This window comes from Sarcophilus harrisii, chromosome 4, assembly GCF_902635505.1.
Source record: "Sarcophilus harrisii chromosome 4, mSarHar1.11, whole genome shotgun sequence".
Classification (NCBI taxonomy): Eukaryota; Metazoa; Chordata; class Mammalia; order Dasyuromorphia; family Dasyuridae; genus Sarcophilus; species Sarcophilus harrisii.
Genome location: NC_045429.1, coordinates 355,933,807 through 355,956,812, shown reverse-complemented (window position 1 = coordinate 355,956,812; position 23,006 = coordinate 355,933,807). Strand labels below are relative to the sequence as shown.

At 46.0% G+C, this 23,006-nt stretch overlaps 1 protein-coding gene across 1 annotated transcript; it reads right to left on the bottom strand.

Annotated features, from left to right (window-relative positions):
- Positions 1–1,527: 1,527 nt before the first annotated feature.
- On the bottom strand, positions 1,528–17,831 carry LOC100922312 (immunoglobulin superfamily DCC subclass member 3). The gene is made up of 14 exons (XM_031968674.1): positions 17,811–17,831; positions 13,670–14,147; positions 13,223–13,367; positions 13,000–13,130; positions 10,546–10,683; positions 10,165–10,323; positions 9,324–9,489; positions 8,851–9,101; positions 4,865–5,029; positions 4,582–4,770; positions 4,344–4,451; positions 3,985–4,132; positions 3,366–3,477; positions 1,528–3,174 (listed from the first exon to the last, which is right to left on the bottom strand). Exons 1-14 carry the CDS (start codon positions 17,829–17,831, stop codon positions 3,145–3,147), a joined length of 2,241 nt encoding a protein of 746 aa, XP_031824534.1. The 3' UTR covers positions 1,528–3,144.
- Between the last annotated feature and the right edge of the window lie 5,175 nt (positions 17,832–23,006).

Genomic DNA, 23,006 nt, shown 5'->3' with positions numbered 1-23,006 from the left:
CTACTATATAACAAACCACAGTGTCAGATTTTCTTACACCAGAGATCTCTCCCACACCCCATACCCTAAAAATATTATCCAGAGGAAAGAGCTTGGGCTAATTGTCTTAGAAGGTTGGTAGGGGAGGAAATGTGGGTTAAGTAGGAAGAAACTCTTTGTGATTGTCATCCCAAGAAAGTTTCATATAATGTAGTGTACCACATTCAGTTGAGCACTAACATCTGTGATAAGTATAAATTGAGATGAAGCCTCAACCAAATTGGGAAGCTCATGACTCTTGCTGGGTTTGGGGATGGGCGAGGCAGAGTGGAGAGCCCTTTGTATGGAGGAAGGATAGGGTGGTGAGAGACAGTCAAGAGATGAATTCTACTCGTGATTTCTGCTGGGTAACAGGACAAAATTAAGACAAGTTTGAATTACATATATTCTTAAAATATATCTGGCCACTCCCCAACTACCATCCACAAAAGGGGAGGGAGGAACGAGTTAGAATAAGTCAGGGAGGAAGAATCTGGCGGCATCCAGTGGTCCCTTCAAGTTGGCATCTCTTTAGACTGGCAGCAGAATTAAGTCTATGGCTAGAATGGCAATGATCTCTTCGATGTGGGTCTTGAGTGCCCAGTGAGACAACAATCCATGGTCTTCCCTCCCACCAAGGCTGTTGGGCTAGCCTTGGACACAGGTGCAAATGCCCTTAGTTTCTAGTCAGACTGGCTGTAGAAGTGTCTCATATCCTCTACAGTCCCACTGCCTTTGGAGACCACAGGACCTTGGATGCTGACTCCTTGTTAGAGGAGAATTAGGCACATCTTTTCTTCCTACTTCACCCCTTAGATGACCAAGGTTCCTTATCCCACCCCTAACATTGCAGACAGCCCACCATCGGCTTCCTTCAAATTCTTGACTAGATGATGTCTGGAGGCAGTGGGTGGGATATTTGGTGGGGGAGGAGTTGAGGGATTAGGAGATGCCCTTTCGTGGGGGCAGGCAGGAGGGGGGGGAGCAAGACCCTTTTGCACAACTCTAAGTTTCCTTATTTTGCCTCTTCATTTTTATTTTCTGCATTGTGTTTGGGAAAGAAATAAAAAGACTAAGACCAATAGAAACTGGTTTTCAAAAGGACAAATACACCCCCATCTGTTTCAGATACTGCCAAGCGCTTCTGCAGTGACAGATTCAAATAATAAGCTAATTTTTGGAGAAAGGATTAAAAGAAAAAAAAAAACTTTGTAATATTTATCACTTGCAAGCTATGTTTAATAAAGAAAGGAATGGTTTCTAAATTTTCCTGTGATTGATGGTTTGGGCATGGGGATTGGGATTGGAAGGGTGGGAAAGGAGCAATAGTCCCCTCTATCCAGGAGCATGAGGGAATAAACTGGTTGATTTTGCCTTGCCTCTGGATTCATATTGTACTTTGCTGTCTGTAAGCAAAAGTGAAATTTGTCTGCTGTACTTTACCCCGTATGTCGGTCCTTTCACCCTCCATTCTTGTCATCAGATCGCTCACATTGTCCTCTTTGAGGAACAAAATGGCTTTTTATTAGAATAACACAACAAACACAGAAAGGAATTGCAATAAAACAAGTCTCAGTGACAGATTAGCAGATGTCCCCTATGATTCCATTTCCATTAAAGCCTTTTATATATAGGTAAGGAGAAGACACCATCTCCTTGAGTGACTCCAGTTGTTGCCTAAACTAAAGCACCTGTTGCACCCATGAAGTCATTGCAGGCTTACCTTATTCCATTCTCTCTCTCTCTTAGGACATCACACCCTGACACCCCACCCAGCACAATCTTCCCTTTTTGCCTTTAGCCATAGTCAACTCTTAACTGTGTTCTCCATTTCGGCTTTTATTTCCAACAAAGCTATAGCATCAGGCTACTTCATGGAATGGGTGCCTTCTCCACAAGTGTGGGGAGTGGCTGTTGACCACTGTGTGGGTCTGCTTCCATACCGTTCTCGGGTCCAGTTGCTCCTGCTCCCGTGTTATGTTAGAAGGTGTGTGGAGTGGCCTGGAGTTCCTGGGATGGGGCTTGTTGGGAGCTTTTCATTGGTGCTAGCATCACTCGGCAAAATCACTACAAGCGCAAGGTTTAGGTTGGGTCCACTCCTAAGCCCTCAACATCCTCCCCAGGATTTTTTGGCTTGATACTGGGAGGGTGAAGAAACATGGCTGAAGGACTGGGTTTAGGATGTGGAGGCTTTGGCTTTGGGGTCAGGAAGGATGTTTGGAGAAGAAAAGAGCAGCAAAGGCTGACCCTGATGGGGCAGGAGGGGGAATATAATTTTTTTCTAGGAGGAGCTGCCCATGGCCCCTTGCGCCTATTCTAGTAGGGGTTTATGCCTGCAAAAAACCAAACCTGACTCGTACTAAATTCTCTGCTTTCAAAAATAAAAATCAAATGGGAGAGAAAGAAGATAAGGGCCTTCAGAGGCCATTGCTTTGGATTATGGGGTAGGATAATCCCTTTCCCCCATGCTTGAGAACCCCAAATCTCCATTGAGAGTTTGGAGTGTTTTTGGTTGCTCAGAGATCTGCCTGAACATTTGGGAGCACGTGTGTACACAGGATAACCAGGCTCTGGGAGAAGTAGGAGGTAGGCAGTTGAGATTAAGCACTTTAAAACCCTCTCAGACATGGGAACTGCTGAGATCAGATGCTTGTGCATCCCGGCTAGGAACTGGCTCATCTGAACTTGGGGGCAGGGGGAGTGAAATAAGAAGAGAGTTGAGTAAGAGGAGAAAAGGTCTGACTAAAATAGGGAGGAGACAATAGTCCCTTGCCCTGTCTCCCCAATTTGGGGAGGACTCCTTAAAGCTATACATCTTTGGGCAGTCATATTTGGATTGAGACAGATTGTGGATTGGGAAAGTGGGACCTGGACTCGAGTTCCTGAGAGTAGTTTGGTTTGAGAGCATTTGGTGTGGTGACAGGGAAACATAACCTCTCCCCCAGAAGTCCCATCACCGAGAGGGGGAGGACTAGAAATGAAGAAACAACTGAGAAAACTTTCTCCCCTTCCCCTAAGCAGGGGCTGAGGTAGCTTTGGTTCTGTCCTGACTCTGGAAGTAGGGAAAGGTGAGGTAGCTTCTTTGGTGGTTCCGGAGCTTCTTGGGGAGGTTGGGGAGAAAGGTCCTTAGGCTGCAGACTGTTGCTCCACGGTGACCTAGGGAGAGATTCAAAGCACCAGGGTCTCCACTCTAGATGCCCATTCCAATACCTGGCCCAAAGAGTTGTGGGGGATCAAATTCTTGTCACAGGCACTTAAATGCCTATTTCATTTTATCCTGTCTCTTCCCTGAAAGAGATGATAGATACCCCTGAGGTTACCAACTACCTCCTACCCATTTCATTTACCTGGGAAATGAGTTCGATCCTCTCTCCAGGTTTTCCTCCACTTTCCAGTTGACCTAGTGAAGCCCTGTCAGCAGAGCCTGGGGGTACTGTCCAGTGCTCCCCGGACCCTTTCCTACACAAGGAATTGAAGACCGGGTGGAGAGGTTACCTGTAGCCTCCCCACCCCCACCTCATGTCTCCTCACTGTCCCCATTCCTCATTTCTCCCAACACTACAGGGACAAAAAGTGGCTTGGTTCATCCCTTCTGCTTGTCTTTTCCCCACTCCCCTTTCAATAGAAAACCGTTTCCCACAAACATAGATTCACCCAGCCCATAGGGACATCTAGTACCTATAAAGCATCCACAAAGCATTTTCCTTCTTTCAGCAAAGTCCTAGTATTTGATTTGTTTGCTTAGTATACTGATTATTTTTACCTATGAAGAAACCCATTCCCAGAGAAGTGGTAAAATGCCCACGATCAACCCACTAATGGTTGTTGGAACCAGACTTGGGACTCGGGCTGGAGCTTCAGGTCGTTTTCATCAAAGCACTCCACCCAAGGACAGTTGAAGCTTTTAGAGTGATCCAGCTTTCTATGCATTATCATCATCTCCCCTCCAGCCCCACTATTCCTTACCTACGTTGCCAGCCCAGGAGGAGGCAGAGGAGACAGATGATGAGGGCAGCAAAGCCCACGTGGATGCCCACAAACACGCCCGACATTTGGGTGTTCCCCGTGAATGGGGTTTCCCCATCCTGACTGCAGGGACACCCAGCCTTGGGATCTGTGGTATAAGGCACAAGGTAACAATCCCTATCAGGGTGCCTGATGCAGGGAGGAGCCGGCCTCCCTCTACCACCTTCCCCAGCAGCAGGCTCGCAGCAATTTTCTCTGTATCCCCAAGGACTAGAGGAGAGAGGCTCGGCCGCGGGGCCCTCCAGAAAGGGACAGGACTCCTCCATTCCTATACAATGTTTTTCCCAAGCTCCACATACCCGCATCTGCTGTCAGGGCGTCCCGCAGTGAGACGAAGCGCGCTGTGCTGTTTCCATCCCCATTTCCGTTAAAGGCCTGAAGCTTAATTTCATACAGGGCAGCAGGCTCTGGAGGAAAAAAAATGTCAGCAAGAAGAGGAAAAGTGAATGGGTCAGCTGGGGAAAACAGGGAGGAAATTTGAGCTTTTGGCAGGGCAAAGAGGCTCCCGTTAGCCAAGGACTCGGTGCCCAGGCTCACCGAGGTCAGTGTAGAGGAAGGAGCTGGCGCTGCTGGCCAGGAGGAGGGGTCCCTCAAAGTGGGCAGCGGGCAGCTTCCTGTGGAAGAGCTTGAAGCCTTGGATGAGCCCAGGCTGGGGGGGCAGCTCCCAGGAAGCCCGCACTGAGGTGGCGTTGAGCACTTTGGTGTAGAAACCAAGGGCTGCGGGAGCTGCAGAGAGACAGGGTGGCTGAGCTGGGCTAGCGAGAGACCCCGGGAGGAAGATCTGCGGTTGGGGCGACAGGGAGAAGGGGTTTTTACCCACCACTGCCCATGGTGGTGATGTGGACAGGAGGGGAGTCCTGGCTGGCCCCCTCGGCAGAATATGCCCGGAGACGGATGGAATAGGTGGTTGATGGCTCCAGGTTGGTGAAAACATGTTCAAAGGTCCCCTTGCTCACTGCCTCCTGCAGTCCCCTGCCAGGTGGCTCTGAGATAGGGACAAAAAAGAAGGAGTCACTTGGCACCTGTGTCCATCCTTCCTTCCTCCCTCCTTGTGTGCGCGTGTCCCTTCACTTCTGTTCTCTCCCTTGGAGTGTGGATAGTTCCCAAGACTGTCCGCAGCAATTCTGCTTTATTGCTATACTTTTTCAAAACCTTGGCAATCTCCCTCATTCCCATGCCTTCATTAAACTATGAACATAACACCAATTTCACACCATGCACACAAAGGGAGCACCTCCCTCTAGTTTCCCTGTCTGGCCTCTTTTTTCTCATTAGAATGTTAGCTGTTTTTAGAGCAGACCCTGTCGACTTGCTTGCTTGTTCTTGTATCTCCAGTGCTGAGCTTAATGTCTGGCACATAGTTAACACTTAATAAAGCTATTAATTCATTCATCCACTCATCTTTCATTTTCATTCACATTCACAACATCCCAGTTCAGGCTTTCATCATCTCTGGCCTGAAATTCATTCTAATTTTTCTCCTTTGAGGCTGTGTGGCAAAATGGATTGTGTCCCGGGAGTCGAGAAACAGATTTAAATCTTGTCTCCAACATTTACTGATTTGCAAGACCATTTGTCTGAGTCTTCTTTTTTTCTCATCTGTAAAATGGAGCCAGTAATATTTGTATTGCTTATTTCCTTCAACTGTCAAAAGAAAAGTGTCTTATATACCTTTAAGCACTCTTAGTATAAAGTAAGTTATTCTACTCCGATCCATTCTTCAGAGCTGCCGAATTGTGGCAGCTTTTCCTAATGGCTGACTCTCCTGCTTTAAAACCCCTGGTGGCTTTTTAGTGGCCCCAAAAGATATACTATATACTCCTTAATCTGGCATTTCAGGCCTTCTAGAATATGGCTTCAACTTACTCTTTCTATCTATATTTCAGACCGATTCCCTTCAGGAACTTTATATCCCAAGCAGACTAGACTATTTCTTGTTCCTCAATGATACAATCAGAAATTTAGAGTTTGAGGAGACTTTATAGCTTCTCCAAACTCCTCATTTTAAAGACATGGAAACTGAGAAGTCACTTGCTTAAGGTGACGAAGTCCTAAGAGGAGGAGCCAGGATTTAAACCAGGTCGTTTTAAATGACTTCAAGTCCAGTCCTGATGAAGGTACTGCACCATCCTGGACCAACAGTGTGTCCTGCCCATTCTTGTATCTCATGAATTTGAACAGACTGTTCCCCAGTATCAGAATTCACTCCCTCTTTATCTCTGCTGAAATTTTCTTTCTTCAAGGTCCGGGTCAAGTACCACTTTCTTCCTGTTTCCCATTCCCCACCCTAGCTGGAAATTATTTCTCACTTTTCATGTTTTCTTAGAGAATTTTGTTTAGTTCTCTCTTTTTGTGTATCCTAAAAGCTTCCTGAAGGGAAATGTTTCACCTTCTTTCATATCTGTTTCCTCAGCAGCTAATAGAATGCTGGGACACCTAAATAAATATTAGTTGAATTTCATTCAGAAAGCTAAGTGATATGGTGAATAAAGGAGATGGATATATTTTTTAAAAAAGGACTTCAAGTGCAAGCCAGGTCCAATTATATCTAAGTGACCAGTAAGTGGTATGTTGAGGGTTCACAGAGGGAAGCTGTGGGAACTAAGTCTAAAAAAATTAGGTTGGGAGTCAGATTATGAAGGGTCTTAGATAGCATGCTAGAGTTTGGATTTTTTTTTTCTCAAGGCAGCAAGGATCTAGTGAAGATCATCTCAATCTTCATTCTTCCTGATCACTGCAGCATTTGAAATTGAGTTACCTTTTCCTCCTGGATTACTCTCTGTCTCTGTCCCTGTCTCTGTCTCTCTATGTGTCTATTTGTCTGTCTTTCTCTCTTTCCCTCTGTCTCTGTCTCTCTCTGTGTGTCTCTTTATGTTTTTATGACACTGCTCTCTTGATTCTTTTCTAATAAATTAAGACTTCTCAGGCTTTTTTGCTGGATCATCACCTGTATCACATGTCCTTACTGTGAATGTAAGGCTTTGTCCTAAACTCTTTTTCCTTCCCTCCATACCGAGGATTCTTAACCTGAAGTCTGTGAATTAAAAAAATAAAACATATTTTGATAACTGTATTTCAACTCAGTTGATTTCCTTTCAGCCCCATGGGTTTTATTTTATGCATTTAAAAATATTTTGTGAGGAGTCCACAGGCTTCTTCACCAGACTGCCCAAGGGATCCATGATACTAAAAAGATTAATATTCTCTTCTACCCTTTCTCTGTGTGATCTCACCAGGTCATAGGTTGATTAGTGGTCATGTCTATGCTGATGACTCTCAGAGGTCTATCTCTAGTCCTAGCCTCTGTTCCAGTCTCCATCCATGCACCACAAACGGATGAACTTTTGAATTAGATGTTTTCAAACTCCTCATGTTCGCTTTCTCCCCAGACCCACTGTTCTTGCAAATTCCTTCTCCCAAGGGCACTACCGTACTTCCAGGCTCCTAGTTTCTCCAGCTGTGTCATCCTTAACCTCATTCTCACTCCATAAATATAGGCCATTTCACAAACTTGCCATTTTGACCTTCACAAATCCTCTTTCTTCCACTCACACAGCCATCACCCTGGTTCAGGCACGTCTTCCTCAGTCTCCTTGGTCTTCCTCCTCAACCCTCTCCCTTCTCCGACCTCCCCACTCCACAGCGCTGCTAAAGAGATTCTAACCAAGCTACTCCCTTACTCAGTGAGCTCCAAAATCTCCTTATTACTCATAAGACAAAGCATAAACCTCCTCTGTGTTGACTCTTCACAGGCTGATCCCAACCTACTTTACTCCCTTTTCATGAACTTGGACTTTCATCACTAGGTCACTTTGCCTTAGCAAAGGCTCTTCCTCATGCCTAGAATATACTCTGTTCTCTCTTCTGCCTGTAAATTCTTAACTTCTTTCAAGTCTTAATTCCAGGATCATCTTCCACAGGAAGCCTTTCCTGATCCCCACAGCTGCTAGAGTCTTCCCCCACACATACCAAATTATTTTCTGTTTTATATAAATGTATATGTACATGTTGTTTTCTTTGGTTGTTATCAACTCCTTATTGTCTGGGACTGTTTCCTTTTTGTCTTTGTAGCCCCAGTAATTAATTAGCACAGTGTCTGACACCTAGACACTGTGTTTTAATGAATGCTTTTTGATTGATTTAATATACGAGTGACGCAGAATTTCTAAAACGGTTGGGACCTTAGAGATCATTTAACACAACCTCATTTTACAGGGGGGAAAGCCCAGAAAGGAGACTTACTGAATTTCAGAGTTGAAAAGGGTCTCTCAGAAGTTATCTGATCCAAACTGCATCTAAACTAGAATCCCCAGTATCGCAGACAGGTGATATTCAACCTTTGCTTGAAAACCTCCACTTAAGGGGAACCCATGGCCTTGGGAGAGAGCCCATGTAATTTTTGGAAAGCTCTAGTGGTTAGGAAGTTTTTCCTTAGAAAAAAACCTCCCTAGACAAATCCTATATTTGCCCATCACGTCCCCCTGGATCTTCTCTTCCGTGGACTCTAAACACCTCTAATTATGTCAAACAGTCCTTCCCGTCCTTGTTAGCCCCATCTGGAGGCTCTCTCCAGACGCTGTATTTCCTAAACTATGGCCACGGGAATTAACCCGAGCTTCCAGATGGACTTTGGTCGGGTCAAAAGACCTCAGAACCATCACTTTTTGATTCTTGGGCGCTAGGACTCTAGATTCAGTGCGCGGATGTGACCTCCGTGGTAAGGTCACACTTCTTGGCTCCATTAAGCCAGGGCCCTCGGTGCCGGCTGCTGCTTCCTCTCCCTCCCGCCCCCGCCCCGCTGCCCACCTCCCTCGGGCTGGAGATGCAGCACGTAGCCGATGATGCTGGGGAGGTCACCGGCCGCAGGAGGCTCCCAGGAGACTCGGACGGCAGAGGCGGAGAGGGCGGACGCCCGCAGGCCTTGAGGAGCAGGGGGCAGCTGGAGGGCTCCGGCCACGGCCAGGCGGGCACTGGCCTGATTGGAGCCTGCGCTGTTCTCAGCCACGCACTGGTAGATGGCCTCGTCGGCGGCCGTGACGGCGGCCAGCATCAGGGTGCTGCGAGAGAAGACGGGAGCCGTAGCCAGCGGAAGCCTCCTCCCCGCGGGCCTGCTCTCCCGAGGGCTGGCAGCTCCTGCGGCCCCGCTCTTCAGTGGGCTCGGGGGCCCGAGGCTGCCTCTGGCTCTGGGCAGGGAAGTCTCCCCGTGGGGCGCGGTGTGTGGTTAGGGCGCGGTTACCGGCACTGGGGGGTATGCGTGACACGGGGGGGGGGGCGCCCACCTGTTGTTGTGGGTGAGCCTGACGTTATCGTCAGGGTTTAAGACCTTCCCGTTCTTCAGCCAGATCAGCCGGGGCTCGGGAACCCCGTGGGCCACGCACGTGAAGATAGCGCTGCTGCCAGGCGGCTTGGACACCGACTGCGGCCACTGGACAAACTCTGGAGGGGCTGAAAGGAGAGGAGACCGCAGAGACCCTGACCCTGCTGCCACTTGGGCTGGGGGGGCCAGAAATTCCGCTCGGGGCCGCCAGGGGTCTGGGACTGTTCAGATCTGGGAGGGAGGAGGCCGGAGGCCCAGCTGTCCTCCAGCCCCGAGTCCCGCCCCAGCGGACTGTGGGAACCGGCTGGAGCTCCAGCTGCTGCATTCAGGACTCAGCCCGCATCTCATTGCCCCAGGCGCCCATCCATCACTTTTGCGCCTGACGGCCAGGCTGCTCCGAGAGGTCAAGGGAGCCCGGGGCTCCGCGGGGGCCGGCCCCCGCCTCCAGCCTCGGCCTCTGGCTCCCGCCAAGGGCAGGCGGGCGAGCCGGTGAACGCGCCGACTAGCAGGAGGCCGTGAGGTCCAGAGCTTGGGGCATCTGGCTCGTTCAAGGTCACACAGCTGCAGAGAAATAACAGGAGTCCGGGATTCTGGCCCACCCCAAGGTTTAGAAAGCGCCTGACTCGTGTCGGCCCAGTTTAGTAGAACTCGTTTTAAGGGTGGGGAAACAGGCTGAAACCGAAGCGTCAGGGCCCAGATGGGGGATCGGGGCGACCCGCTGGCTCGGCTCCAGGGCTCCTTTCCGAGCTGTCTCCGCCTGCTGCACTCCCCCCTCCCCCAGCCCCTTGGTGGACCCTGCTCACCCTGCACCAGAAGGACCCCTTGGGCCGTTCGCCGGACCCTGGTGCCTGGACGGTTTGCAGCACAGACATATACTCCAGAGTGCTGGACAGACACGTCTGAGATCATCAGGTTCCCGGTCCCCAGAACCTGGATTCCTTCCACCCCAATGGAGCGACCATCTAGAAGAAAGGGGTTAAGGTCACCATGACAACATGTAACCCCCTTCCCCATGAGGCAAAGGCCTGGAGGCAAATTCAAAGAGAAGGAATAGATCTGGGAGATAGAAGGAAAAGAGGGGTGGGGAGAGATTTAAAAGCCATAAAAGAAGAAGAAAGGAGAATTTTGGAGAAAAGGGTCGGTAGGGGTGATTCTGTGCCCCTGCCCCAGCTCCCTTTTGTTACCCAGGCGACTCCAGGAGACCAGGGGGCGCGGATGGCCAGTAGCAATGCACTCCAGCACTGCAGTCTGGTGCACTGTAAGCGTCAGGTTCTGAGGTCCTGAGAGAATCTCTGGTTCCTGAAGTAGTCGGGGAGGAGACACTGCCAGAGAACAGCAGAATAAGGGAAGGAAGGCAGGAGGGAGGGGGATACCTTTTACCCTTTCCCTTTCCCAGAGTCCCAGCTAAGGACAGCTTTACTCCTTGCTCTGAGCTCTCAACTCCCCAATATTTTTCAGCCCTTCCAACAGTTATTGCACAATATCCAAGCTGGGTTGTATCTCATCCAGCTCAAAACTGGAAAACTGGGGAGAAGGCAGAGGGATAAAAGAGGGTAGTGGAAACCTCAGAAACTTTGAACCCCTCAGCCAGGTCCAGGCAAAACTGGTGGAAAGGAGGAAGGAAAGAATGCAGTTTTCAATGGGAAACAGTATGCTGAGCCCATAAGGGGGGTTCCAGCTAAGCATGGGAAAAAGCTCCAACCCTGAGTTCTACCTCAAGGGCTACAGGGATGGAAAAGAGTTGTTCTATCTTATTTTACTTTCACAAATGAGGAATTATCCTTAGATACCTACTGTTCCCCTTGGCTCTAGCATTTATAAATGCATCTGATTTTTTAAAGTTAAATTTGCATTTTCATCTCTTGTTGCTTGGTAGGATATGCTACTATAAAGTACTACTACCTGAATGTAAGGTAATGCAACTTGCCTGAAATTTGCTCCCATAAGCTCCCAGAGCAACATTCTTCCTCCTAAGGTTATGGATTAGAAATGAGGGAGGCAATCCACCTCTACTCACTTCATCCATCCTCTTTATCACTTTTTAGACTCAATCAGATCTTCTGGAAAGGTTTTCATCTTTTCGGTCTGAGTTCAGAAATTCTTTTTCACTCACTCATTCTCCATATCCCCTCTTATAATTTTCTCCAGATTTTCTCTGCATAACCCTAAGCCAGTAGGGTATTACACCACAGACTTTTACAGGTATGGCTGCACCTCAGTTTTGTGCCAGGGCTAAATAATGGCCCTTGCTTTATTTCCAAGCCCTTTCCTAAGATTAAATGGCAGCCTCAGTCTAGATCTTGACACTTGCTTAGCTATGTAAGGAAAAGTCACTTAAAACTTTATGAGTCTGGCAAAAAGGATATTCTACACTAGGGAAATCACCAGCCTTCAAGGCAATGAGTCTTCCTGAAGACACCTGGCATTTTATTGGCTCTTATTGGTGGAGAATAGCTCTGTTCCAATATACCCAGGAATATATTCAATCTGTAATGACTCTAATGATTTTTGGATCTTCTTCCAGGATCATCACTGATCCCTTCAGAGTCTGCTTAAATTGCTTAGTTAGGGATGTTTCCCCCCTATATACATCACCTTGTACTTGCCCACATAGTGAAAACTCAGCTGCCTGTCTCCTACCCATTCACAGAGCTTCTTGAGAACTTTCTGCAATTTATGCCTGCCATTTTACTAGGAGAATTTAATGTCAATCTGTAGATTCACTGTACATTCTCTGCCCTAGATAATTTACAAAAATGTTTTGTAGAAAGAAGTTCTGGCATCATCCTTAAGGAATCTCATTCTGTAATTCTTCTCTAATCAGAGAAGTGTCCTTTTATTCCTATATTTTGTTTTATGTCTCAATTTCCTATCCATGACCAAAAAAAAGTTTGTCCTCTCCCTTCCAAAAAAAAAATTCCATAGGGACTCAATTTTTAAAATACCCTTTGGAGTAGAATCTTGTCAAGAGCTTTTGAAAGTCTAAATAGATTATATCCACTGGCTTTCCTTTATTCACATGCATATTTAGTTTGTTGAAGAATTCTAATAGATTAGTTAGGCATGATTTCCCCTTAGAGAAACCTGGTTGCCTTTTCTCCAGTAGAATGAGGATACTTATTCAGTGACTCTATCCTTTATTATAAATTCCATCAGTTTGTCTGATAGAGAATTGCTGTGGGAAGGTGAAGGGGACATTAGGAATCTGCTCTATCCCCTAAATGTTCAAGTGCTGAAACCCTAGCTGCAGAAGTGTCTGCATTCTCAGCCTTCTCCTTCTAATAGTCACCACTTCCTCATCCACATCTCTCTTTTGAGTAGCCTTCTTATTCTCCCATTAACATCTCCTGGCCCTCCAGCCTCCAGGTCAGAGGAAGTGCTGTGCAAACACACCCAGAAACACAGTTCCATGCACCGTAATTTCTTATAATCAGTCACAGTTACACAGCCAATCAGTCACATCTGTGTGACGAGGAAGTTGAATGAGATGTTTTCTGGGGTCCTTTCTAGCCAGAAAGGCTACACGCACTCAGTCACACATCCAAAAACTGGCACAGAGAGATCCAGCTCTCTGCGTGGGTGGGGGTGGGACAGCAACACTCTCGGCTTCCGTTCCGCTTAATGTCCCAAGTCCTTACCGCTCAGTGCAAGTTGGGCCTCCTGGCTGTACCTGGTACCGGCTATATTTCTTGCCACACACCTGTAGGTCCCTACATCAGACTGTCCCACGCTTGTGATCTGTAGAATGCCTGCAGGTAGCAAGGTGAATCTGCCACAGGGGAGGAAGAGATTGTTATGGTTCCCTCTGGGCCCTGATGCTCTCCCTACAATGTCCCCCCACTCCAGATCCTTCCTGTTCACCTGTGGTTGGCAGGGCTCAAGGCAGTGCGGTTGTGTTCCCAGGAGATGGTTGGCTCAGGTACCCCTCTGATCAGGCACTGGAAACGGGCCACGCCTCCCTGCTCCACCACCATGGATTCGGGATGTTGATGAAATCGAGACAGACCTAGGAAGTTAAAGGTTCAGACACTTGAACTTCGCCCTCCAGAGTCCCCAGAAATGCTAACCCCAATTGATCCCACGGCCTTGCCCATCTCCAGCTATTTAGAAATCATAAACCTGCCTTCACTTTCCCACTTTCAATCCCTGTGCCTAGAACTTAGAAAAAGCCTCTTTGTTCCTTCCCCAATGACCTTTCCTTTCCAAGCCTACCCTTTCCAGTCACGTGCCCCTTTTAATCCCACGGCTCACCCCCCAGAAGTATCCCTTGTGACCCATTGTCTGCCCTGGACACTCCAGGTCACTTACTTGCCAGCTGCACCCGTGCCCTGCGGCTCACCAACCGTCCATAGCGGTTTTGAGCCACACAGTTGTATTCGTGGACACCAGCAGAAGCTAGGGGTGAACCCTGAGGGGCATGACGGTTGGGGAAGCCCCCAAGGTGCAGGGATCCGTCTGGCATCAGGGTGGCGCCGCTGTTGTTTCCCAGGGGAATCCCATCCCGCTGCCAGGAGATGGTGATGGGGGGCTCCCCTTCCACCTGGCACCTCAGCAGCAGTGGGTGCTCCTGCAGAGCTACCACGTCCCCTGGCTCCTGCACGAAGGCCAGCTCAGAGCCCGCAGCTCCACCTGTAGAGAAGGGCAGGCTCAGTGGGTATTGCCAAGATAGAATCTCAGTGAACGCCAGCCCCTTCCCTGCTTCCCCATAGTCCCCTCTCCCTTCTCTGTGACTGGAGAAAGCTCTTGTTGCCTTTTGCCTTGTTCTTCCTCTCCTACAGCCTGGACCCTGAGGAGACAATGAGATAAAGAGAGGCTAAAAAGGAATTGAAGCTGAAAAATTATATCTTGGAAGGAGCAGGTAAGCAGAGGTAAAAGTTGAAGACAGAGTTGAACTTGGAAATTCATAACTGGAGACAGATACAAAAGTAAGAGAAGTGGAAGAACTGAGGTTGGAATCACTGGAAACTGAAAGCTGGGGCAAGGGTTGAGATTAGGAGTATGAGGAGACCAGGAGCTAGGTATAAGTGTGGATGTAGTTTGGATTGAAGATGGGGGCTTAGATGGGGGCTGAGGTTAATTCTAGAGCCCTGGGACTGGGAGTGGGCTGAGGTTAAGGACAGAGGAAAGGGAGCTGGGTTGGGACTAAGGCTGGCTGGGACAGGGCCCTGAGACTGGGCTGAGGCTAAAGATGGAGAATGAGGAACTGGGGTTGGGACTAGGGCTGGCTGGGACAGGGCCTGGACTGGGCCTGGGCCCTGGGCCTTGGCTGAGGCCAAGGAACGAGAATGAGGAACTGGGGTTGGGACTAGGCCGGCTTTGATTGATGGCCTCTTTCAGCCGGGCCCTGGCAACGGGGACGGGGCGGGGCGGGCACAATGGCAGGGTCAGGGGCCGAGCCATGGGCATTGTGCTCCCCCCTGGGACAATGGGGTCGTCCCCCTCCCTCCCCCGCCTGCCCATCTGCCTGTCTGCCCATGAGGTCAGCTTCCCAGGACTCCCTCGAGTCCCCTCCTCATCCCCCCACCCCATCCCTATCTAGGCAGGGCAAGGGCACACTTAGGCACACAAATGTACACCCTGGCATCTCAACACACAGAACCCAAATATACAGACAGGCACAGAAGACACATCCACAGATACACAAGTACAATTTCATATATCTACTGATACACTTTCAATTCACACATATCTACCTATGTGCACAAATGAGCAAGAATCGCATCTAAAGAGTCAACTAGGTACATACATTGTACATACATTCCATGCAATTCAACAAATGTTTAATAAGCACCTGCTGTGGGCAGAGCCCTGTACTAGGCACTACCGGAGTTCAGATGAAAAACAAATTCTGCCTTCATGGAGTTACATTGTTACCCATCTGTGCACAAAATACAAAAGAAGCTTGGAAATATAACTGACCTACACTTGGATTCACAGCTAACTAGTCACACAGACACACAAATGGGGAGGCAAGAGGATACTTAAAGTTTAGGAATTAATTGTGAAATTAGAGCGGAAAGCATCCTAGTCCCAGACCCGCCCCCATCCTTCTTTTTCTCTACAGAGCTTTTTCCCTCTGAACAGTCTGATCTCTAGGAACCAGGACCAGACAAACTCATGGATCTGTGAGATGAAGACCCTTGCTTTCTTGTAGCTAGCATGGCTTGGCTCTTTGTAAACTCTTCGGTTCCTCTGTGGCCCGTTATCTCTTTTATTCCCATTCCTGAACCCCTCCATCTGTGTGTCCCTTTTCTCCTTCCAAAATGCTTCACCCATCCATCTCCACTCCCTTTCTCTCCCTCCCCAAACCCTGAACTTTTGTTATTCCTCCAACTACATCTCCTGCTCCCCTTCCTCTGCCTTTTACCCTGTCCCCAAGCCCTAAGGATTATGCTATTGTACCCTTTGCCTCCCTTAGATTTTTCCTTTTCTTTCTAATCTGATTTTTTCTTTACCCTTAATCTGTTTCTTCCTTCCCTTCCTTCAGCTCCTTTATACTTCACTCTCCCATTCTCTTCTACTGCCATTCCCTCATTCTCTAATCTTCTTCCTCAAATCTTTCCTTTTGCTTACCTCTTTTCCAGCAATACTGATATGTTTGTAGAACATTAAATATAGAATAATAGAAAGATACCAACTTGTCCCCAGATTGTTTCTATCCAAAGTACACTGAACAAGATGAGTACAAGATAATAATAATACTTTTTATGGTCATATTATAGTTACAAAAAGCAATTATTTTATCCGCTTGCTCAATAATCCAAAAAACATTAAGTATGAAAGAATAATAGATAACTTGTCCTAGAACTATTCTGATCTGAACTCCATAAAATGAAAATGAGATTACAATTAATGATAATACTACATATTCACCCATCAACAAATATTTGCTAAATAATGATTGTGTTCAGTACATTTGTTGGGGAGAGTTATGAACATTAGATAAAGCAATTATTCCTCATCTTTCTTCCCAGCTTTCTCCATGTGCTTATCTCTTCTTTTTTCTCCTGATCTCTTTCCCTTTTTTTTCTCTTCATTCCAGGTCTCAAATATCTCATTTTCTCTTTTTTTCTTTGTCCCATCCTCCCCATTCTTCTTATCTTTCCCCCTATATCTCTCCCCTCCTCCCCATTTTCTTCCTTTCCTTATCTCTGATCACCTCCTTCATTTTCTCCATTCCACTCCCTCCCCACTCCAGTTTCTTTCTGTGCCTTCTGACCATTCTTTCGTTACTCCATATCTAGTTTCATTATGTCTTTCTGCTCCCCTGATTCTCCCTCTTACCCCAGTCCTGCAGTAGCAGCAATCCAAGCAGCCAAAGCCCCATGGCCCTGGCCCTGCTTCGGCCCCCCTCCTAATCCCCAGGCAGCCACTGCCTCCCCCTCCTAGCCCTGGGTCTGCTGCCTTCAGCCTGGAAAACCCTGGGCTATGTGTACCCACACGTGGGGAACACCAAGGGATGAGGGGGAGCTTCTGGTTTTGCTCCTGGAGGGCCTGGGGTATGGAGGGGGGCCGAGTTCTGAGAGTTAGGGCTAGAGGCTCCTAGCCTTCCGACCGTCCTCTCTCAAGCAGTGTCTATCTCTGCCTTTGGTCTCATGCCTTCCTTCTCCCCACTCCATCCTCCTCCCCCTCCCCTCAGAGCTGGGACCCAGACAGAGACAATTGGGGAGGGAGGGAAGAAGAGGGAGGGGGCCAATAGGAGTGGGGTGAAGTTGGGGGTTCAGACCCGCCTCTTTCTCAGCTTCAGGAACCCCACCCTCCATCCTTCCTAGACCCGCCCCCAACACACTCTTGAAGTTTTAACAAAATCAAAGTAAAGAAGTGACAGCTGAGAACTGCTGGGGTCTCCAAGACCTCTGCTGTTTTTAAGAAGTTTTTGGGGGAAATCTAAGGTTTTGTTTGGGGGAGTCCCTGGAATAGTGGGGCTTCTCTGTCCCCTCCCCCTCCATTCAGAGTTGCTGTCCTGGGTGCTGAGTTGGGTGATTGAGGTGGAAGGCCAGGAGTTGATCCCATTAGTCTCGTCACAGCCTGGCTACCTCCCTCCTCTACCCCCTCCACACACTCATAGTATCACTCTCCAAAGCTGTTTTTTCCTTTCTTGTCAGGACAATGGATCGGGGCCAAGCAGGGGGCCGAGAGGCGGGAGCTAGCAGGCTTAGGAAGGAGAGGGACCCAGGCACTTTGCAGCAGAGCCCCCTGCTTTCCCTTCCCCCACCCCCACGTCCAGGGAGGAGAAAAGGGAGAAGGAAAGCCAACTTGCCCAAACCTTCACTCCAAAAATCTTGTTGAGGAAGGAGCAGTATTCTGTGGGGTTAAAGGATATTAACAGCACAGGTCCAGAAAGAGGGCTAACTCTGAAGGACCCATCACCATAACTCAGTCAATTGCTTTCTTTGCTCCCTTTCTCCTTTCTCTCTCACCCTTCCCACCATCCGCTTCCCTCCCCCACCTCAGTGTTGTCTACTCCCATGCCCTAGGACTCAGTTTCTTAAACTATGGTTCTTGATCCCATATGGAGTCTCATAAATGAATGTGGAGATTGTGAAATTATGATTTATTATCAATAAATAATTTTTAAAAATTCTCAGGGAAAAAGGGATCAGAAGTAGAAAAGTTTAAGAAATTCTGTCCCAGGGGATAGAACTAGGAGAAATAGAAACCTCAAGAAACCAAGTGATACTCGAAGAGTATGAGAGAGAGTGGTCTGGCTAAATGATGGAGGAAGGAGAGGAAGCAAGGAGTTTGCTTATTAGGGGAAAGATGGGTACAAAGGATCCAAAAACCCCATCTCCTATCCCCTTAGTCATCTGATCTCCCATTCACTCCTCAATTCTGTGTTTGTTCTGGTGATCCCTTCTTTCATCTGATTGCTCCAGTTTTAACTTCCCCTTTCTTCTTGGTTCCTCCTCCCCACTGTACCCTAACATCTTTCTCAAACTTGTCCAATCTTTTCTCAGTAGCTCTCCATCTTTCTCTACTTCTCTCTCCTTGTTTCTGTCTGTCCATTTCTCTTTCTTAACCTCTTCCCTAGTAACATCTTTTTCTTCTCATCCTTGCCACTATTTCTCCCTTTCTCTGTTTTTCCTTCTCCTGTTCCTTTTTCTTATTCTCTAACTTTCCTTTCTTCTTTCCTCATGCTATTTTTCCTCTACTCTTCAGTTTCTCCCTTTCTATGTGCTTCATATCTTTCTTCCTCCTTCTTTCCTATTCTCAATCCCCTCGAGGAACCTTCTGCTCAAAATATCCCCCTGGAAAAAGCCTGAACACTTTTTTTCTCTTGAAAGCTTGGACTCCATCTCAGCCATATGTTCCTGTGAATCCACTCAGTGTGATATTTGTCTGTTTATTTTTCTTCTGTTGCTTTTAGACCTATCTATTTTCTACACAAGTTCTTTAGTAAATCTTTAGTTAATACTTGCCACTCACCTAGGCCAGATCCACATCATAATGTAGTAGATGTGATGCTAACCTTGGATTCAGGAAAATCTGAGTTAAAAATCAGCCTTTGATACTTATTATCTGTGGACGGATCACTTCACTCTCTGAACTTCCTCAGTTTCCTCATCTGTAGAACAGGAATAATATATTTGTAGCATCTACCTTACAAGATTATTGTGATAATCAAATGAAATAATCTATATAAAATGCTTTGAAAACTTTAATGTGGTATATAATTATTGACTGTTGTAGTGGAGTTCAAAAATTATGTAAAATGTTTTACAAACTTTAAAGTAATACATAAATGTCTCTTTTTGAGCCATTTCTAGTGAGAGTAAGGTTCACTCACTCACTCTCCCTCCTCACCTCCTCCATCTATCTTTGCCTCTACTATAAAAGCTTTTTCTTGAAGAAACTCTTTTATGTGAGATAATTAACTCCATTCTACCCCTCCCTTTCCCTGTCTCCCAGTACATTCCTCTTTCTTATTTTTATTTTTTTTTAGATATCATCCCTTCATATTCAACTCATGCCTGTGTCCTCTGTCTATGTATACTCCTATTGCCCTAAGTTATGAGTTCATTATGCTTTTAATCGAAGCTCCTTTGCTCTCTGAACTATCACATTCCATGTCCTCCAATCCTTTAATATAGAAACTACTAAATTTTATGAAATCCTGACTGTGGCTTCATAATGCTTGAATTATTTCTTTCTAGATACTTGTAATATCCTCTCCTTGATTTGGGAGCTCTGTAATTTGAATGTTCTTGGGAGTTTTCATTTTGGGATCTATTTCAGGAGCTGACTAGTGAAATTTTTTTCAATTTTTATTTAATCCTCTAGTTCTAGAATATCAGGGCAGTTTGCCTTGGTTATTTCTTAAAAGATGATATATAGGCTTTTTTGTTGTTGTTACTATGGCTTTCAGGTAGTCCAAAAAATTTAAATTATTTCTCCTAGATCTATTTTTCAGGTCAGTTATAGTTCATATTGTCTCCTGATTTTTTAAAAAATTCTTTTGGTTTTGTTTGATTCTTTCTTGATTTCTCATAAGATCATTAGCTTCATTTGCTCAGTACTAATTTTGAAGAACTTATGTTCTTCAATGAGTTTTTGTACTTCCTTTTTCCATTTGGAAATCATGTATACACACACACACACACACACACACAAATATATATATATATATTTTTTTTTTCCCCTGAGGCAATTGTGGTTAAGTGACTTGCCAAGGGTCACACAGCTAAAAAGTGTTAAAGTGTCTGAGGCCAGATTTAAACTCAGATCCTCTTGACTTCAGGGGGTGCTCTATCTACTGCACCACTTTGCTGCCCTGGACAATTATATTTTTAAGGAGTTTTTTCTTTTTCTTTTTACGTCTCTTTTTCCATTTGGCCAATTTTGCTTCTCAAAGCATTCTTCTCCTCACTGGATTTTTGTCCCTCTTTTATTATTTAATGTTGTCTTCTTTAATACATTTACATTACTTTCTTGCTTAAAAACCTGTAATGGTATCCTATATGTTATAGCATCATGAAATCACATTTTCTCCAATGGTGACTTTCCTTTGAAGCTTTAGACTCACATGTCCAAAGATCCATCAGATATTTCTAATTTAGAACATCGTTGGCATTTCAATTTCACAAGTCCAAATCAGAATTTATTTTATAATAAGCACTTCACTGGCCTTTCTGCCTCAAATCTCTCCTCACTTCTATTCATCCTCCACTCAGTAGTCAAAAGATTTTCCTAAAGTGAAGGTCTGACCATATTACCCCCTCTATTCAATAAATCACAACAGTTCCCTGTTGCCTCCAGGATCAAAAATAAAATTCTCTTTTTAGCATTTAAAAGTGTTCATGATCTGGCCCCTTTCTACTTTCCAGTCTTAAACTTTATTCATATCCATAAACTCTATGATTCAGCTTTGCTGGTCTCTTTGTACCGGCTGTCCCAGGTATTCTCCCTTTTTTCCTCTGTTTCAATCAAGTTCAAATTCCATCTTCTGCGGGAGAGTCTTCTAGGTCCCAAAGCTGTTAGTCCCTTCTCCTCTGAGATTTTACTTCCCATCACTTTTGTATATATCTTGTACGTACCCAGTTATTTACATGCTGTTTCTCCAAGGGAATGTGAACATTTGAAGGGTGGACACTATTTTTGCTTTTCCCACGTCCTCATCCTTTAGCAAAGGGCCAGGCATATAGTAAGTGAAGATATTAATCAGCAAGTCTGTTTGCCTCAGTTTCCTCATCTGCAAAATGGGGATTATAATAGCACCTATCTCCCAAGATTATTGTGAGGCTCAAATGAAATATTTGTAAAATGCTTAGTACTGTACCTGACACATAGTAGGCACTATCTAAATGTTAGCTATTATAATGTTCAGAGAATGGGGGAGATATATACATATGTGTGTATATATATTATATATATGTGTGTATATATTATATACATACATATATATGTGTATATATTATATATATGTATATAATATACACACACACACAGAGAACACACATTTATTTAGCCTTTTAAAATTTGCAAAGCCCTTAACATTATTTCATTTGATTCTTTCAGTCATCCTATGAGGTACTTAATAAATAATAAATGCTTTTTTATTTGATTTCTACTTAGCAATCAGGTTTTTTTATTAGATTAGAATCAGGTACTTTTCTGGACTCCTCCCTTTTTGAATAATCATTAATAAAAGTCAGGAATTTCTCAGCGGCTCTGCTTTTAGCATAAATAGTATCAGCAGACTGTGGAAGTTCCTACAATTATTGGAACTCATCATCCTTTTTTCTCTCTCTCTTTTTTTTTTTTTTTGGGTATGGTTCAATATCCCATTATGATATTCTGTTTGACCTTCTGCTTGTCGATTCCTCACAGACCACATGGACTATTTGTACCTATGGTAGAGCTTTGGTCTGATCAGCCACAATTAGGCACTCTGCACCTTGACCCCAATATAGTGATGTCATTTTGATTCACTTAGAGCAAAAAGAACAACCAATATGATTTTGATACTATACCATCTTTTCATTATCTTTTCCTTTTGAATAAACCATATTGGAGCAGCCAGGTGGTGCAGTGGATAGAGCACCAGCCCTGAAGTCAGGGGGACCTGAGTTCAAATTTGACTCAGACGCTTAACACTTTCTAGCTATGGGACCCTGGGCAAGTCATTTTACCCCAATTGCCTCAGCCAAAAAAAAAAAAAAGAAAGAAAAAAAAAGAAAAGAAAAGGCATATTCTTTCATTGTTAAATTACAGTCAAGAGAGGCAGCTCGGTCCCGGAGTCAGCAGGACCTAATGAGATACTTAATACTTCCTAGCTGTGGGATCCTGGGCAAGTCACCCATACCCAATTGCCTTACCAAAAAGAGAAGAAAAGAAAAAAGGAAAAAAAAAAAAAACCAAATTATAATCATGAGACACATGAGATTTCCCACACGAGTTGATTCCTGGGTGCTGAAGTAGAAAGGGGCATTCGATAATTAGTTATTAAAGATGAAAGAAATAATTTCTCACGGGAGGGGCTTGTTAGGGGTTTGTTTAGGAGGACTGCTAAATCATCCCCCTCAGATCGCCTTAAGCATTGAGCTCTGACCTTCAGAACTCAGTGATCGGAACTCAGAACGTAGAGACTGGTGAGGGCTTGTCCAGACAGCGAGAAGAGAAATAGCTTCCACAGGAAATCATCTTGCACAGGAAGAGAGATTTTGCAAGGAGCTTGATTTTCAGGAGTGAAACGGACATAAGTCACCCCGTGAGGAACTTTAATATGAGACACGGAATTTTCCATGATCTCAGATGGGACTCGGGTTGGATCCCAGGAGTTTTCTTTCCTGGTGAAGCCGGCAAACCCAGGTCTCCTTCTCATTCCCTAAGGGGGTCCCCTTCCAGCTCGCGGTCCACCTCTCCCCTCCACCCTTCCCCCACCTGCTCGGCGGTTTCTCATTTCCTTTAAGCTGCACATCCCCCTCCCCAGCTCTCTGCGGGTGCCTCCAGAAAGCCAAGGCCTCCCTTGCAGACCTTTGTACTCGTGCCGAGTACTTTCCCGCACTGTTACAGGCGCAGCAACAGGGAGGGGGGCTTTCCCTTCGGGCTGCAAGCTCCCTGGGAACAAGCATTGTTCTGCTGCTTCTTCACGCCCGGGGCTGGGAGGTCTGAGTTCAAAAGCGATCACAGACCCTTCCTGACTAGG

Excerpts from the sequence above, each read along its gene's own strand:
- LOC100922312 (XM_031968674.1), bottom strand. The coding sequence starts at position 17,831 with ATGGGAGTAGACAACACTGAG. Across the intron at positions 10,324-10,545 it reads GGTCTCCTGGAGTCGCCTGG|ATGGTCGCTCCATTGGGGTG; the intron begins GTAACAAAAGGG and ends CCTTTCTTCTAG. Across the intron at positions 9,490-10,164 it reads AGGGGTCCTTCTGGTGCAGG|CCCCTCCAGAGTTTGTCCAG; the intron begins GTGAGCAGGGTC and ends CTCTCCTTTCAG.